The 19,048-nt window shown below is 42.3% G+C and overlaps 1 protein-coding gene across 4 annotated transcripts in view; it reads left to right on the forward strand.

The window, feature by feature from the left end:
* Window positions 1-451: 451 nt before the first annotated feature.
* The window catches only part of KPNA3 (karyopherin subunit alpha 3), a 93,773-nt gene continuing 75,176 nt past the window's right edge, over window positions 452-19,048 (forward strand). The window contains exon 1 of one of the 4 annotated variants that reach the window (XM_023621568.2): window positions 452-1,078. In XM_023621568.2, the coding sequence (XP_023477336.1) occupies window positions 1,010-1,078 (69 nt within the window). In that variant the 5' untranslated portion in view covers window positions 452-1,009. Of the gene's footprint in view, window positions 1,079-1,168; window positions 1,428-19,048 lie in introns of those variants that run through there. The other 3 variants (XM_023621566.2, XM_023621569.2, XM_023621567.2) reach the window with 3 other exon arrangements.

Below are 19,048 nucleotides of genomic sequence, written 5' to 3' on the forward strand. Positions count from 1 at the left end.
ATGAAGAAACCGAGAGACGCTATAGCGCTAATTTGTTCAGCTATTTATTGAGTATTCACACGACGCGTCAGGCACTTTTTTGACACGAGGGTTGCTGCAGTAAACCAACCAGTGTCCATGCTCTCACTGAGCTAATTCCGATGCGATAAGCCAAGTAACACACACATAAAGACATATATCACGTACATACATATGTACATGTCAGGTGGAAATAAATGCTATTTATAAAACCAAAAGCAGAGCAAGAGAACAGTGAATGAGGGTGGCTGATACTTCAGGAGACATCAGAGAAGCAAGGGAGCAAAGCACGAACCGTGCACCCGTTTTTAATTTTCTAGGCTGCACGGAGAGAGGTGAGCCTCCCATGAAGCCCCGCCCCCTCCTTCCCAATAGGGTGCAGGGCGTTGTCTCCGGGAAAGCTCCTCCCACTTCCCCACCCAGGGGCGGCCTCAGAGGCGGAGCTTCGCGCCGCCGGCGCTCGGGGCGCGCCGCGCAGTGAGGGGCGCACTCAGGGTTCCCGGCATTCTCTTCGTTCTGTCAAGGCCAGGAGCCTGGCATGCTGGGAACTGTAGTTCCCTCCCGCGGCTCCGCGTTTGGGGGCCCGTAAAAGCCGCTAAGTACGGCTCCATTGCTGGCACATGACTTGTAAGCCCTAGAGGTTGTGGGAAGGCCTTGTTGAGGGAGCGGGGGTTAGCCCGAGAATAACCGGGCACATCCAGCCGGGCGAACGTCCAGGTCACTGGCCGCCCTCTGTCACGTGACCCCAGCCTCCCCGGGCGCGCGCAGCGCCCGAGCGCTGTCCCCGCCCCACCCCTCCCCGCCCGGCCGACAGCCTGCACCTCCCCCGGCGCTGCTGCCACCTCGCGCTCGGAGGCGTCACGGAACGTGCTCTCCTCTCCCCCTCCCCCTCCCTTCCCCTCCTGTCCTCCCCCACCTCCCCCTCCCGCGTCGAGACTCGCCGCCGCCGCCGCAGCCGCAGGAGTAGCCGTCGCCGGAGCCGCGCGCAGCCATGGCCGAGAACCCCGGCTTGGAGAACCACCGCATCAAGAGCTTTAAGAACAAGGGCCGCGATGTGGAAGTGAGTGTGCTTCCGCGGTCTGGGCCCGCCCGGCTGGCCCTCCTGGCCGCGCTGGCCCCGCGGCGGCGGGAGGGGCGGGGGGCCGGCGCCGGGCTGGTTCTCGCCGGCTCGCGGTGGGTCGGAGTTGGCCGCCGCCCCCCGTCCCCGCGGCCCGGGGCTGGGCGGAGCGGACGGCGGGACGCGGGCCGGGCTGCAGGCACCCTCCGGAGCTGCCGGCGCGGGGACCGGGAAATGCCGGGGTTTTCGGCCCCGTCACGCGGGCGCGGCCTGCTGTCGGCGTGGAAGGGATGTAGAGCTGAGGCGGGGTCCGCGGGCCGGGGCCTCGCGGGCCGGGGATGCTGCCGCCCGGGTCAGTCGACCGCACTGCCGAGGGGGCGGCCGCGTCTTGCGGCAGCTGCCTGTGCAACCTCCCGCCCGGCGCAGCTCCCTCGGTGCCTCCCGCCCCGCAGCACATGGAGCCTCGGCGCTGCCGGTCCCCGCGCCTACCTTGTGCGAGCCGGGCCCAGGCGGGCGGTGGCGGCCCGCAGAGGGGGGTGGGGACCAGCCGGGTAACTGACTTGTTTGAGGGTGGTGGATGGGGGAGGGTAGGATGCACCAGGACCATTTTCTGATATTCCAGTGCTGGCCTTTGGACCTGTCGCGCTGAGCGGATCCAGCTCATACTCTTGTTACTGCTGGCATTTGGAGCAAGCTGAAGGTGGACAATAGTTTACCATCTATTGTGCTCAGGCTTCGGAAGAGACGTTGTTCCGACCTCCGCTCGCAGGACCTGTTTTCTTAGCCTTTCTTGTAGTGAGGGTGTGCATAGGGTGATAATTTCTTTGACTTGTTTTACTGAAATAAATTGGATACATAGGTTCATCCGGCTTTGTATATACCTCTTGCTCCAAGTTGGTAGGATTTCCAAGTGGTTGCAAAACTGTAAACATTCATCGTGGTCACAGTTCGTTGCTACTCAGCATGTTGCCATTGTCTCATTAAGGTGACATTAGCAGGTACTATTTGCAAACTCGGCTTATTGAGGCAGCGCTAGAGGTCTCTCTGCAGCTACTAAAAGTGATGTAGTATAATGCACAAACTTCACTGGGACTCTGACCTCTGGATTTGTTAGGGGGAAAGTGGTTTTAAGTCCACAGCCTTTTTTCCTAATGCTAGGTGACGTGATTTGCAGTTTTCTAATTCTTGCTGAGGGGCCAGTGTGACTAACAAGTGTGCATTTTGTCTTAAAGAGAGAAGGTGGTGGGGAAAATATACCATTCAGCGTTCTGTTTCGTGGAAAAACAGACAACACTCAGGCCATTTTTCAGAGCTGCAAAATTAAATGCTAATTGGAAAAAACCTAGGGAAATACTGTGGGATTCCCATTTGAATGAGACAAATAAAGGTCATCTCTCTCTGTCCCAGTCATGGTCAAATTTCTTTTGTGAGAAATAGTTCTAAGCAAAAGTGAAACTTAGGAATAGCAACAAGAAATTGTGGAACTACCTCCTGTTTATTGGTCCACTTGATGATAGGAGTTACTTTTGAACTTTTTACGTCAGTAATTGCTCTTGAAGCTTACCTTTATTATAAAGCAAAACTTAGTTTGAAAAACACGCATGTTGTTTATACAGAAGAATTAATAACATTCTTTCCTCTCTTGGATGTTGGTACAGGTTTTTGTCTTACTGTTTGCATCTATTATTGTGTTCTCGGAACTCAGTGACACCTAGTAAGGATTCCTGCACATAATAGGTACACAATAAATATTTGCTGATGATAGGAATATAACCAATGACTTCCAGATGCATGAAAAAGACGCGTGGTTGCTAAGCCTTTCAGCCTGAAAATATTGGTAATAACAACATCATATTTCCCAGGATATATTAGGGTAATGAAGGCGTGAAATAGCAGATGTTCAAATGGTAGTTCTATACGGCAGATACTATGCTAAGAGCTTCATGATACCTCATTTAATCCTTATAACAGCTGTATGAGCTAGGTATGGCATTGTCTCCACTTTACAGGAGAAAAGCACTTTAGATGAGGAAAGTCAAGAGTGCTTGTGCATCCTGCACAAAGTCATGAAGTGGGTACGAGCATTCATTCACTGATTGTCTATTGGGTATCTAACAATATTAGCTCTTGGGGATACATAAGGGAATAAAATTCAGCCTGTACCTCAGGGAGTTTGCTATTCCTTAAAGAGTTTGTAGTTCAGTAGGAATGATAGAAAAATAAACTGATAATTATGATGCAGTACATCGATAAGTGTATTCTGAGAATGCATAAGGAGATTCTAACTTGGAGCTGAGCGTCAAGGGAGATGTTCTGGTTGATTCCTGGTGGATGAATGGGAGTGAGCTGATCCTGAAGGTTGAAAGAAAGTTGGCCAGGGAAAGGGAGAGGGCAAGGAAGGGCATTCGAGATTTGAGGGAGCAGTAGTTGAAGAGCTCCCAGGGAATGTGGTAGGACTGCTCAGGGAGAAGGGAGTCAGAGATGTGACTAAGAGGAAACTGGGGTCAGATCTGATCAAGTGCCTTTATTGGGGATTTAGGTGGAACTAAGTCTAGACACCATAACTAATTTAGTCTTATCCATTAGCAACTATGTGATGTTAAAAACTTACGCTGTGATTTAGCTCTGTGACTAAGTAATGATTCTCAGGCTATTTCAGAACAATCAGATGCACTTTGATGAGGTATCATTCCTACCTTTTCATATATAGGATAGATAAAAGATAAAACATATTATAAATTATACAACCAGCTGATACACAAATAGGATGCTAGGTACAAGAAGTAAATATGTATTTGCTAAAGACAATAAAAGTGTAGAGTTATGCCAGAGAATTGTGAGTGAGGAGAGAGTTGAAGAAGAAAGTAATTTCGTAGTTATTCAGTCAGGAATGGCTTCATGCCAGAGGGGTTCGTGAATTTTATAGAAAGTGTGTACTATGGCAAAGAGTTGCTTGGAAAATGCCTTCTTGTAGGGAGGTCTGAAGGAATTTATTCCAGAGAAGAGTTAGGAGGTGTAACATGATTAGAGCAATGGAAAAAGGTGGCTGGCAGCAATGTCTAGAATTAATTCTGGAGGAATAGTGCTGTTATCCCTTATGCAGGGAGGAATTGTCCGAAAAATTGAGACTGGGGGTGGTCATAACGTGGAATGAGGATTTGCATCTCCTCCTCCTCTTCCTCGTCTGTGTAAAGCTCACAGAAGAGAAAGGGCGTAAAGGTGGTCCTGAGGTTTACGGATGGAGATAGGAGAAGAAGTAAATTTATCACTGATAGCAATTGGGAGCTTGGGTGGGGGAGATGGATCTTGTAGCTAAAACTAGGAAATACATAGTGAAAAGGAAACTATTAATTATTTTTATTTGGTTTGGAATGTGTGTTTTAATACCAGACTTTTTCATGTAAGGCATTGGTTCTTAGGCTTTTCTCCTTTTCAAAAAACTATTTAACATTTTCAAATATACTTGTAGAAAAATGCACAAAATGGAAATGTTCCATTTAATGAATACTTATAAATCAAACATTCAGGTACCTGCCATCCAGGTCAACTTTTCTTTTTCTTGCTCCCGGTTTTGCCATTTTCATCAGTAACAGCTAATAATAATTATTTAAAAGATCTTAACGTTTGTTGAGGGTTTACAATGTACCTGTACCAAGTACTTTATATGGATTATTTATTTAGTCTTCACAACAATCCTGTGGAATATGTACTATTTTAAGCCACATTTACTGCTGAGGAAACTTGAGGCCTTCGATTCTTAAGTAAGTAGCCCTGGGTCGTGGGGCGGTGAGTGGCAGAGGCTGGCTGGACTTACGGTGAGGCAGCAGGACACTGAAGCCAGAACTCTTGCTCACTGTGCTGTCCAGTCTCCACTGAGCAGAGACTAAGACTTGACTTGTGTGCAGCACATCTGAAAGTTAATTAATGGGGAAGATACTTAAGAAATCTTGGCTATATCACAGAAATTCTTATTTCGGTATTTTAAAACCTTGCTAATAAAAATTTTTGACATCCTATTTATCATTTGATTTATTTGCCTTTTTTTTTTTTCTTTTTACTCTTGCAAAGTTTCCTTATTAGTAAGGAGCCAATTAGTTGGTTTCCTCCAAAAATAATAACCCATATTCTTGGGCTTAACACTTAAACTTAATGCCTTAGTTTCTGATACTAAGGGGATAATGTATCTTTTCTCATCTGCAAATTCAGCTAGCACTACCAAATTTGCTGTCCTCCTCAGGAACCTCTGTTAGTGAGTGATACTCCCTAATTGTTCAGACTTAAAACTTTGTCCTTGACTCCCTTCTCTTCCCTTCCTTCACTTTTCTGTTAGTCAGTCATCTGAAGAGCCCTCATATTTTACCTTTGTTACCAACCTTACTACCAGGGCCTTAGTTTAGGCCCCTATCATTCTTACCTGTACAAGTGCGATAGTCCGTTTGGTTTCCCTGTGTCCAGTATCTTTCTTCCCCACTGTGTCTTGTGGATTGATCTTTACGAAATCTTTTTTGTATTACTTCCCTGTTAAGATCATTCCCATTGCCTTCAGGATAAAATTAGAAGTCCTTACCATGCCACACATAATTCCACGAAAGGCCCTACCTTTTCTACCTCACCTACCACTTTTCCTTATATCTCCTTTGTGCCTCCCATGATAAAGTACTTGAGATGGTGGGGTAACCAGTGCAGTTTCCTCTCCACACTTTTGTACATGCTATTCTGTATACCTTCTTTTGCTCTCTATTTAGTGGGGCTCACTGGCAAATTTTTTCTTCACTCAGACTCCTTTATATATCTCAGGAACACCAGGGTTATAATGCTGCCATACCACGTCATTCTAGTTCAAAATACCCTTCAGAAGTTCCCCATAGGGCCTTTCCTGATTGACTAATAACATAACTTAGTATTATCAGTCCCTGTTCTTTTCCTTGGCTCTGATACTTTCCTAAGTGAATTTTCCTTTACCTCTTTGCGATAAATGGCTGTGATGTACAACAAATTCTGTGTAAGTATGTGGGCTCTGTCAGGAAGCCCACCGAGGGTAGGGACCTTGGACTGAGACTGGTCATTTAGTGACCAGTAGTAAAACTTAATAATACTCTTTGGGAAGAGAGACTTGAAAACTCTGTACATTTGGGAGTGAAAGGTACAGTATTATTCTAAGATATTAATAATTTCTTTTGGTGTTGACTCCATGGCATTTATACTGTTGCCTAGCCCTCCTTTGACAGTCTGTTCTGTTATAAAGTGTTTGTGTAACATGAACTAATTCATACTTGAAAGTAAAGAGGTGTGACATTAGGTAATGCAAAATTCATGTTGGCTCATATTTGATTTTTAGCAGGGCAGTAACTGCTTAGCACTCCCAAGTAACAGCAGTTGAACAGAAACAGTTTGAAGTACAGAAACGCAGTTGAACACAGCAAGCCCAGGAGTATGCGCTTTGCTCATTCACCCATATTCTGCCTCTTGGCTTCTTTTAACCATATGTTTTGTGTTAAAGGTGCTTATTGCCCCAACCATCTTCATGTATTTCCCTCTTTCGTCCTAATTTTGCAGAACATGAAGTTTTTAAGGAATATGTATGTCATATAGCAGGTATACTATAATTTAGCTTTTCTTGAATTCACTAACAGGGCATATAATCTCTCCTGGTCCCTCTACCTCATTGATTACTCTTTTTTTGGTTGGCTTTGCCGGCTTTTCCTTCCTACCCATTGAGCATAGGCATGTCTTGGGATTCTGTCTGTGACGCCTCTCTAGACTGTTTTTCTTGCCCATATCAGCAGCTCCCTTGGTTTTAACTGTCATTTCAGTGTGGGGGACTTAAATCTGTTTTGATCATTGGCTGGAAATTAATCACATGAGCATCACATCAGCTTCTCAAGCTCACAGAGTTTAAAGCTATGTTCTACCTTTGTTATTTCTGTTTTCTGTTTATGGCATCATCGCTCTCACTGTGACCTGAACTGGAAACTTGAGAGGCTTCTTGGACTCCTTCCTCATCTTCCACATTCAGTCAGATGCCAGTCATGTAGCTTGAATCTCTGTGCTGTCTCTGGATTTTGGCCCTCCTCTCTGTTCCACTGCCTCAGCTTACTTTCAGCCTTATTACTTATCACCTGGCAGTTTAAAAGTTGCCTCCAAAGTGGTGTTTTTCCCAATTCTTGAGATTTTTTAGTGACCCTGATGCCTGGTTATTTCTCCAAGTTCAACCTTCCTTCCCCCCACCCCTTTAAGCTCTGGCAACACTGAACTTCTTATATGCTTATACATAATCTGGAATCTTGCCCTCCTCTGCTTGCCAGTGCTATTTCTATTCTCAGGGCTATCCTGCTGACTGGAATATCCTTCCCTGCCTCCTGTTGCATGGCTAATTCCTAACCCTCTCAAATACTCGTCTCTGGGTTTAGCTTTTCTGAGAAATCTTTCTGAATCCCCCTCGTCCTCCCAGTTTAGGTATCCTTCTTCACTCCTGGAAGAACTCTGAGTGTATCTGTCTCCTGTAGTTAGGGTAGTGTTTTGATTATGTTTTATCTGTTTCTCCTAGTAGATGGTGAGCTATTTGAGGGCGTAGACTATATGTCTCCGTAGCCTGCTTCGTAGTACAGTGGCTGGAATAAAGTAAGCTCTGAAATATTTCTTGAATGAATACGTCCACACTAAGTATCACCAGCACAATAATTTTCCTGAAGTATATTTTTGAATTGAAACTTTTAATCTCTTAATGCCTTTTTCTACTGCTTCCCAAATTAAGTCCAAACTTTTTATTATAATAGGTAAAGTACTGGGAGATTGACACATGCGTAGTGAAATAATTTTTAGAATTTTCTTATTTTTAATCATAAAAATGTTCTAATATATAGAAAAGGAGAGAAAATAGTGTGATCAATCCTCTATGCACATCACTTAGATTTAAGAAGTGACAATTTATTTGCTTCATCTTTTCTTCATCTATTTAAAACAGACATAATGATATTTTATTTTTGAAGACTTAAGGCTACTTCTCTGAAAATTAAGAATGCTTTCTTACCTGAATACCACATCATCCTGACACAATTAATAATTTCCTAATAACTCATAATCCAGTCGACGTTTAAATTTCCCTGGTTGTTTGTTAAATTTTTTTTACATTTGGTTATTAGAACCATGATTAAACAAGATCTGATCACATTTGGTTATGTTTCTTAAGTCTCCTTTAATATAGAACAGGCTCCTCCCACCGTTTTTTTTACTGTGGTAAAATATGCATAACATAAAATTTGTCATTTTAACCATTTTAAGTGTACAGTTCTGTGGCATTAAGTACATTCACGTTGTTGTCTGACCATCACCACAGTCCATCTCCAGAACTTTTTCGTCTTGCTCAGCTGAAACTCTGTCCCCATTCAACAATAACTCTGTGTTTTTCCTCTCACCAGCCCCTGGCAGCCTCCCTTGTACTTTATGTCTTTTTGAATTTGACTACTCTAGGAACCTCATATAAGTAGAATGATAGAATGTTTGTCCTTTTGTGTCTGGCGTGTTTCACTTAGCATAATGTCTTCAAGGTTCAGCCATGTTGTAGCATGTATCAAAATTTCCTTCCTTTTTATGGCTGAATAATATTCCATTGTAGTATATACCGCATTTTGTTTATCCCCTCATCCATTGATGGATACTTGGGTTGGGTGGGTGTGTCCACCTTTTGGCTATTGTCCCCTTCCATTTTTAAAATGCCATTAATTTGTTGAAGAAATCAGGTTAGTTTTCTTATATTAATTTTAACCACGTGAAATTGCCACTTTTGAGGTTCAAACCGCCAAGTATTAACAACTTTATATGGTTCAACGTAATAGAATGTCCTAATTACTGGATTTGTCTGTTTCTTTGTCGTGTTGCGTAACTTGTTCCTCCCATTTCTTACTACCCTCCAGATTTCCTGTAAACTAGAGGTTAGTTTCAAAGGCTTGGTTATCTTCAGTTTAAGCATTTTTGATTAAAAAAAAAATACTTCAGTTGGTGATGCTGTGTACTTCAGAATATATCCCAATAGCAATGCTAAGATTGATCAAAGTGTTCAGATGATAAAGAATAGTTTAGGGCCAGCCCTGTGGCCGAGTGGTTAAGTTTCGTACGCTCTGCTTTGGTGGCCCAGGGTTTTGCTGGTTCGGATCCTGGGTGCAGACATGGCACCGCTCATCAGGCCATGCTGAGGTGGTGTCCCACATTCCACAACTAGAAGGACCCACAACTAAAATATACAACTATGTACTGGGGGGACTTGGGGAGAAAAAGCAGGAAAAAAAAAAAGAAGATTGGCAACAGTTGTTAGCTCACATGCCAATCTTTAAAAAAAAAAAAAAACAATGGTTTAATGTCATGGTGTCAAAGTTACTTCATTTGGTGAAATGTGATATAGACTGAATAACATTTGAAGTGAAAAAAAAAGCAACTTGACTTCTTGATATCCAGTAAAGGAGTTAGAAAACATACCTAGAAAATCTAACTTCAGTGTCAGTGGCGTTCTCTTTCCATGACTGACACCACTCCTGAGTTGTCTTTTTGTTTTCTCAGCATAAGGTCTGGCTGTGTTCTTGTTTCCAAGTCTCTATTCCTTTGCTTTGAAGGTAAAACAATATTAAAAATGTAAGGAGGATGTAGCTATACTTTGTGGCAGTTTTGCTATTAAGGAAAATTTTGTCACAGTCTAGGATACCAACGTTAGCAATTAAAATATCGTAAAATAGGGGCTGGCCTGGTGACATAGTGGTTGGGTTCGCACACTCCACTTCAGGGACCCAGGGTTTGCTGGGTTCAGATCCCAGGTGTGGACCTACACACTGCTCATCAAGCCATGCTGTGGCAGTGTCCCACATACAAAATAAAGGAACACTGGCACAGATGTTAGTTCAGGGACAGTCAATCTTCCTCAAGCAAAAAGAGGAAGATTGGTAATAGATGTTAGCTCAGGACCAGTCTTCCTCACCAAAAAAAAGAAAAAACAAAAAGGTAAAATAAATCTTGACTATATGTACTTGGAATTAATCATTCTGAACAGTTGAGTTTTCTGGGTTATAAGTTTGTTTACACACCAAATTTTCTTTTATTTTAAAATGCTAGTGTTTCTGAAAATAACCTATACATTTCTCTGCCTCCTTAAATAGAATATAATTTAGTTATTTTCTTGGTTCTTCAGAATCACCACTATGCATGTGGATAGTGGTTTTTGCTTTTATATAAGTGATGCCTTCATGTTCTGAGATTTGTCAGAATTTTGTCCTTAATTTCTATGTTTGTGGAGCTTTTGCTCTTCATAGTTTTGTTTTTGCTGGTCTTTCCCTTTCTCTTAGTGTGTCAGCTTTCTCTTTGATACTGTCAGCATGTTTGCCTGTATAGCTCCTCTCTTCCCTTTTAATTTGATAGTGACTTGGATAGCAGATTTATTACAGCAATTAAGCATTTGCTATGTGCCAGGCAGGTATTGTTAATGCCAAAAATTATAAATATGAATAATATTGTCCTTGCTCTAGGCAAGTTCAGTTTAGTGGGAGAGACCGATACCTAAGCATATATTTAGTGTACAGTCTGGTAAGTTCTATGATACAGGTAAATAATTTGCAAAGTACTATGAAAGCATGGCAACAGGGAGTAACTAACTATACCTAGGGAAATTGAGTAAGATTGCACAGATCACACTTGAGCTAGGTCTTGAAGGATGAGTAGGAGTTTGCCAAGAAAGAAAGAAAAATAACTTGAATAACATGTTGTGTCATGGAATCTGGAAGGCATGGCATGTTCAAGCTGCAGTTGATATAGTGACCTTATATCCATTCCCCTTTCTTTTGGAAACAGCATTCTGGTTTGGCTTTTGGGAGCTACTCTTTTGCCCTTGGATATCTCTTGTTGAAATGTTTAATCTGTGTGCCCCTGTCTCCTTTGGTTAATTAAGGCGCCTTACCCTTTCTGGATAACACAAATTAGGCCAATCAAACGCTGTGCCTGGTGTTTAAATCTTGAGTGAGCTGGTACTGGGACCTAAGTGCTTCATCCCGGCAGAAGTACTGCGAAGAAATCTTCCATTAATTTCTGCCACCTAGATCTGTGGAGTTGCTTTCATCCTGATTTTTTCATAGATCTGTTCTTCAGCTTTGCTTTTCGTTCTGTGAACTGCTTTATATTCTTCCAGTAAATTCTCCTGCCCTCCCCCACGTTTGTTTCTTACATGAACTTGTCCATTTTTATTGTTTGCACCGTAACTGTAATTTAAGGTGATCAGCTCTTCTGGTTTGCCCAGGACTGAGGGAGTTTTCAGGACACAGGACTTTCAGTATACATACCAGGAAAGTCCTGGGCAAACCTTAACAAGTTGGCCACTCTAACTGAAACAGTTCGGGAGTAAAGATAATGAGTTTTGGGGACCAAGTGTTGTCCAGATGGAACTATCCAGTATGTGGCTGAAAATCACGTGTGACGAACTAGCATGCTTCAGTTGTTTCACTCAGCAGTTATTTGAATTCTGAAGTGTGAGGGATGAAACAATGAAAATAATGATAACCAATAATTGTTGAGCTCTTACTGTGTGCAAGGTACTCTGCTTATAATAATCTTAAATCGTCCTCACAAAATTGCCGTTATAAAGATGAAGAACATGAATTAAGTGATTTGTTTAAGAACAACAACTAGGAAGTGGCAGAACTCGGCGTTTAGTCCTAGATTTCCTACTTTAAAACTCTGTGACCTTGAGCCAGCCCTGATGGCCTAAGCGGTTAAAAGTTTGGTGCACTTTGCTTTAGCTGCCTGAGTTTGGTTCCTGGAGCGTGGACCTACAACACTCATCTGTCAGTAGCTGTGCTGTGGTGGTGGCTCACGTAAAAGAACCAGAAGAACTTACAACTATGCACAACTATGTACTGGGGCTTTGGAGAGGTGGGGGTGGGGTGGAGTGGGGTGTCAGGGGAGGTGGAGGGAGAAAAAAAGGAAGAAGATTGGCAACAGATGTCAACTTGGGGCAAATCTTCCCCTGCAAAAACAAAAAACAACCCTGTGACTTTATTAACCATTCTCCTACTTTGCCTCAGGGTTCCTGCTCAAGGAATGTGTAGACCAGTATGGAAATGATGTAAAAGCAAATACATACTCATTATAATGAAAATATATAGAGAGTACAGTAGGCACACAGGGAAGGCTTCCTGGAGACAACTGTGCTTAAGCTGAAACTAGAAAAATGTGTAGGTATTTCTTTGGTAGTCACTCTTGGGTGGGCCTGGAAGTACGAGACAGCATGATATGTTCTGGGGAAATGAAGTAATTCACTATTTCTCACAGGTGAAATGATCGGAAAGTTGAATAGGATAGGCAGGGGCCAGATTGTGGAAAACCTCTCCTGTGGGGAAAATTTTAACTAGGAAGGTGGATTTTGAACTGTTGCTTTGCTTGCATCATAGGAGATGGATTGGTGAGGGGGAGAAGAGAGCTTGGGAGGAACAGTTAGAAAACTCTCAGGCGTCTTAGAGATGGGTGGTCTGACTCATAGCACTGGCATTGGGGTCTAAAGGCAGGCAAAGTTACTAGGACTGTTTATTTGGTGTGTTTTACCTTCTAGAATATCGGTTAGCAAACTTTTTCTATAAAGGGCCATAATATTTCTAAAAGCCTAAATATTTTAGGCTTTGAGGGCCAAACTGTTTCTGTCACAACTGCTACTCTGCTGTGAGCATGAAAGCAGCCGTAGACAATAGGCAGACACATGGGTGTGACTGTTCCAATAAAGCTTTATACTTGATTTATCCGGTGGAGGGCTGGATTTGGCTTGCAAGCTGGATTTGGCTCACAGGCCGTAGTTTGCCTAGCCCTGTTCTAGGATGATGTGGTCAGTGGTGAAGATTTGGAAAATAGTTCAAGCAATGATTAGAACGTTTAAGGTGATAATGTAGATGATGGGGTCCAGGGCAGGCCACCTCAAAATGCGCCATTCTGGTATGCGGATTATTTCGAGCTGAATACAATAAAGGCTCAGAAGACTCAGGAAGAACATGTGACCTTCCCCTCTAACTGCCTAAAAGGAATTTAAAATAAAGGCTTGTCCCCAAGACTGGCCATCACCCTAGATAACTCTGGGTTTCGGTAGACTGGGAGGATCCTTGCTAAGTCCACTCTTAGCAAAGTTGTGTTTACCAAAAATTTGCTTTCCCATTGCCATGAGAGTTGCTCTCCTCCCCTTTGAAACCCCCAGTCACTACCCCAACATCCTCTTTGTCTGTAGCTGAAAATATTTAAACAGGCAGCCTCAGCCAGATGGCTGAGTTACTCAGTTTCTCCCGAGTTTCTCCCATGTATTCATGCACTAAACTTTATTTGATTTTCTCCTGCCAACCTGCCTTTTTAATTATTTGACCAGTCTTAAGAACCTTAAGGAAAAGGGAGGAATTCTCTCACTTCCCCAACAGAAATGAGGGCTTTTAGGGATAAGAAGAAACGAGGACTAGGGGAGGAGAGAACCCGAGGAACCACATCATTTTAGGGAACTGGTGAAAATGCCGCTGAAGAAGGAATCTGTAGGAAGCTCAGAGCAGAGTGGTGTATCGGAACTTTAGGGGAGGAAGGTTTCCTGAGGAGAGGCAGTAGTTGCAGTATCAAATGCTGCAAAGGAGAGGGGTGTGATGAGGACTTGAAATAAGCTGCTGTCGTGTTCAGCAACAGGGGGTAGTGAGAAGTGGAAAACCCAGAAAGGCTGGGAGCTGCATTATGATGGGGTTAGGAGTGAGCTGGAGTTGAGATGGGAGAACCAGTCAGTAGAAATGTGGTTTAAAAATTTGGTAGTCACAGGAAGTAGGGGCACAGGTTAGCCTGAGTTCCTCCTCCTCCTCATTTGTGTTAGAAGTGTGGGATTGACTGCTGTTTTTAGGCTAAATTGAAGAAACCAGGGCAAAAAGAGACTTACAGACCAGGCTAGAAAAGGAATAAATGATTGAGCCTAGGGTAAGTGGGGAGCTGTTAGGGAGGTGAAGAGAGACGAGTTGTGGGTAGGTTTGGAAGGGGCCCCAGCTGGGAAGGCCTTGGAGCGGTACCGATGGAGGTGAGGATGGGCTGCAGCAGGGTGGGGAAACGGGGGCAGGTTATGCCTGATGGCCTCTGTTTTCTGGACAGAGTTCTCTCCAGAGAGTACAGGGTGTACGGGAGGTAGTACTTGAGGAAAGGGTGTTTGGGGGAATGGAGGCCTAGGTGAAGTGCGTACTATAGTGTTATTCTGGTAACAGTTGTGAAGACTTTTCAGTTGACTGTAGCAGATTTAGCTATAAATGCCTTCTGAATTATAGATACTTACAGTTGTTGTTTAAACCAAATTCAAAGTGTAGAAGTCATATTCAATTGAATCATTAAAAAAATGAACTAGCAACAATGTCAGAATTTGAGTCCAACTCCTTTTTTCCACAGATGTGGAAACTGAGGGCACAGAGAAATAATGAATGTCCGCTAACCTAGTCGGTAACCAGGTTTTCTGATTCCAGTAGCACTTGTGTTATTTAACACAATACACTTAAAAACAGAAGCTGTATTTTAGAAACCTTTCAACAATATACAAAAGTAGAGAGAATAATATATTTAATTCCTGTATACCACTTTAAAACAATTATAATTTATGGCCAGTCTTGTTTCATTTGTGTCCCAACCCACTTCTACCTTTCCATGGATTATTTTGAAGCAAATTCCAGACACCCTGTTTTGTTTGTCAGTATTTTAACATTTATGTCTAAAAGGTAAGTCTGATTCTGACATCAGTTCCAATGTGCAAATTATTTCCCCACACCAAGCAGTTCTCCCACACAGCTGAGTGTCCTACACTTCGTCTGTCTGGAGACAGTGTCTGATTCCACAGGTTAATGGCTCGGTCCTACAAGACTCCTCTCCCCACCGTCTGACCGACTGGCTATAGATCAGAGGTTCTTACAACCTCCTGCTAGGGTTGGATTAATTGGCTCACCCAACCCAGAGAAATGTTTTATTTACTAGATTACCAGTTTATTCAACTCAGGAACAGCCAGATGAAAGAGATGCATAGGGCAAGGTCTGTGGAAAGGGTGTAAAGCTTCCTTCCATGCTTGCTCAGTACGCCAGTCTCCCAGCACCAAACTGGAAGCTTTCCGAACTTTCCCCTTTTCCGTTTTTATGGAGGTATGATTAACTTATTGGCTACTGGTGACTGAACTCAATCTCCAGCCCTTCTCCCTCTCCCCTCCCAGGAGGTTGAGGGGTATCTGGATGGGAGTGAAATCTCCCTGGCAACTAGCCCCCAACTGGAGGTTATCCAAGGCTTTCCAAAAGTTTCCTCATTAACATAACAAAAGACACACTTATCTGCTCTCAACACTTTAGGAAATTCCACAGGTTTTAGGAGCGCAGTGCCAGGAACAGTGGACGAAGACCAAATATGTATATTTTTTACTATAAATCATAATATCACAGTTAGACATGCTATTATCCTCCTTAAACAAAAACCCAAAACAATAATTCCTCATATCATTAAATGATACAACACTTTTGATGTGAAAACACTTTTGATATGAAATTTCAGAGTGAAAATATCTGCTGTTATACTGCACATTTATAGACCAAAAAGAACCTTATTGGTCAGTTGTTTGGGGTTGGAATGTGACATAGGAAGTTAATAAGTAATATTTTAAATAATTTGTCCCTTTCTACTCTCCAACTAAGAGAAATAAAAGAATAATCTTATCTCCCTCAAAATAGGTTGATGATAACATGTAGTTAATTTTTAACTTCCAAAGATGGTATACAAATTATTACAGAGTGTCGACGAAAATAATCCATAACCAATCTATAAATGAAAATTTGGGTGAGTTTATTCCGAGCCGAAATCTGAGGACCATGGCCTTGGGCCTTTCTTCCCAAAGGAAGAAAGGGCACCAAAGAAGTGAGATGTACAGAGTGGTTATATACCCCCAAGCAGGACTTTTCACATATGATTGAAATGTCCCTCCCACAGTAGTCACAAGATTGCCCTGTCAGCACAGCGCTTAATGGACACAGCAGGTAGTGGGTCTGCTATCTCAGAGGGCATGGCAGGAGGCAAGTCTGTTGTCTCAAGCTGAGTGGTAACAGGTGAGTGCAGCAATCAGTTTCTAGCCTAAGGAAAGATGCTTAATCCTTAAGGAGATGCCAACGTTGGGAGGGGAAGGGAAGTTGCACCTTTATCTCAAGGGCTTTTGTTCTTGCCATAGGGAATATCTAAAGCGGATATACAATGCATGCTCAACGGCCACGGTCAGGCCCTTTTGGAAAGACAAGGTCAGGCTGAATTAGGTTTATACCAAATGGCTTCCTCATATTCTCCAATATATCCTATTGCTTGCCATTTTTATTTGTCAAGCATGAGGAGACTTTATGGAAATAAAAGCTTCTTTATATTTGCAGTATTTTGATAGTGATTTGCCTTTCACTTTTTAAAATGAAAATGACTCTAATGAATACTATCCATTATTAGAAAGATGTTAAAACACCTTGTCTCTGAAACAGCGTGATATATTCCAGGTTATTGTAACTTGGCTGTAAGGAAACACACAACAAGTTTTCTTATGAAATATAGAAGCATTAGAATTATAGAGGGACAGGGGCCAGCCCAGTGGCATAGTGGTTAAGTTCATGCACTCTGCTTTGGCAGCCTGGGGTTCGTGGGTTCAGATCCTGGTCGTGGACCTACACACCGCTCATCAAGCCACGCTGTGGCAGCATCCGACATACAAAATAGAGGAAGATTGGCACAGATGTTAGCTCAGCGACAGTCCTCCTCAAACAGAAAGAGGAAGACTGGCAATGGATGTTAGCTCAGGGCCAATCTTCCTCAGCAAAAATAAATAAAATAATAGAGGGACAAAGTGGGACAGCACTGAATTTGTGCTATGCATCCTTCCTGTGTTGAATCAGTGTATACTCTTTCATTGCATTCCTTATCTCAGAATTGTAAAGCTGCTAAAGATTGAGCTTTTCTGGACATCTTTGTGATGTTTACAGAGGGATTAAGGTAGACACTATTGTCATTTTTCTTTTTTAAGATAACGGTAGAGAGACTGAGGGGTAGAAAGCTGAACAGAGTATAGAGGAAGGTAGCTGGACAGCCATTGAAATAGAGATTGTATAGTAAGTACATGCATGTTCCTCTCAAAATTTGAATCTGCAAGAAAAAAGTAGGTAGCCTGAGAAGGATGACCATGTTAACTAAGCCTTGGAATATGAATATTAGAGATGCGAATATAGATGATAGAGAACTAACCTAGAAACTAAGTGCCACAAGGTATTAATGTAGTTAGCGGAGCGCATGCACTATACAGTTAGTATCTTTTTGTAAATTTCAACTGATTTTGTTAATTTGAATCCAGTTCCATGAATATCACACATATGTGTCTTGGTTTTGGAATAATGTATAATTATGAACATTTGTTGAGGCTTTTTTTTGTTTTAGACTTGGCAAAAATAAATTTTTAATAACTTTAGCACCTGATGTTTTAAACAAAAACATAGGAAGTAGATAGAATATTTTGGGGATGGTGCTGCATAACAGTTTGTGTACTAATTCATATTAGTAGTTATCTATTCACTTATTAGTTATACTTCTATTTATTCTACTTACTATTATTTAAAAGTTAAATATATTTTAAAGAGGAAGAAAAGATGAAAATATAAATCATGATTCTAAGTAAGAAAATTTCAGCATTCAGATATATTCACAAATTTTAGGGAGAACATTTATAAACTGGTAATTTCCAATTAGGGCTATCATACTATTTAATGATAAAATACAAATTTACTCCTGTATGAGAATAAATCCTCGTTGACTGAAATCCTTCGGTAGGAGTGACAGTAGTTTAAAATGCTTCCTCAGTCCCTTGGACAATTTAAAGTTACTGTCATGGAGTGTGACTGGTAGCAACAGTGTGGTTTTCTGTTATGTATTGAGTTCTGGGAACACTGTTTTTGCTTGGAATAAATGGATTGGTACTTGGATGTTAGAGTTGTGTGATGACTGGACATTTGCTTTTGTTTTCTAAACTTTGTGAACGTGGGGCTAATGCAAACAAACATTTTTGTGTATGCTTTTGAAACTTTGGGGAAGTGGAATATTTGAGAGACTTGGAGCCAAATTAAATTTTGAAGTACTGAGGGGGAAAGTACATGGACTGTAGACTGTGGTTATGGTAAAGTGGTAAAGTGCAAACAGCATTTTCACTGAATATGACTCATCCTAAGTTCGGATTTAACGTTGGTTAAACTACCTTTTTTTTTTTTTAAAGATTTTATTTTTTTCCTTTTTCTCCCCAAAGCTCCCCGGTACATAGTTGTATATTCCTACTTGTGGGTCCCTCCAGCTGTGGCATGTGGGATGCCGTCCCACCGTGGCTCGATGAGTGGCACCATGTCCGTGCCCAGGATCTGAACCTACGAAACACTGGGCCACCTGCAGCGGAGCGCGCGAACTTAACCACTCGGCCACAGGGCCGGCCCCTAAACTACCTTTTTTTGATATGTGGAGCAAAGGGAGATAAAAATGAATGAACTAAGATCCCTGCCTTCAGGAGTATTTAATCTAGTAGGGTAAATAATACAGCTACAGGTGACTGTAAGACAGAATGCAATCCTTTAGTAGAAGTGAAGGTAGTTTGGGAACGTATGGGAGGGACAGGTGAATTCTAGCCTTAAAGATATGGCAGAGCTTCATGGTGGAGATGACGTGAACTGGGAATGTTTCATGGTTTGAACAAGATATGGTTAGAATAGCAGAAATAAGTTTTTTTCTTAAGCTAATTATTTATGACAGTATATGAATGAATGTCTCTCTAGTTTGTTGCAGTGACCCAGAACATTGTCATGAGAGTCTGTTAGATCACTGTTCCCCATCTGATATGCTGCCCTAGGGGTGGCCAACTGGGGACCTGGATGGTGGAGACCTTGTAGTCTTGTCCCTTAATTTCAGTGTGCTGC

The sequence above is a fragment of the Equus caballus genome, chromosome 17 (genome assembly GCF_041296265.1).
Source record: "Equus caballus isolate H_3958 breed thoroughbred chromosome 17, TB-T2T, whole genome shotgun sequence".
In the NCBI taxonomy this organism is placed as follows: domain Eukaryota; kingdom Metazoa; phylum Chordata; class Mammalia; order Perissodactyla; family Equidae; genus Equus; species Equus caballus.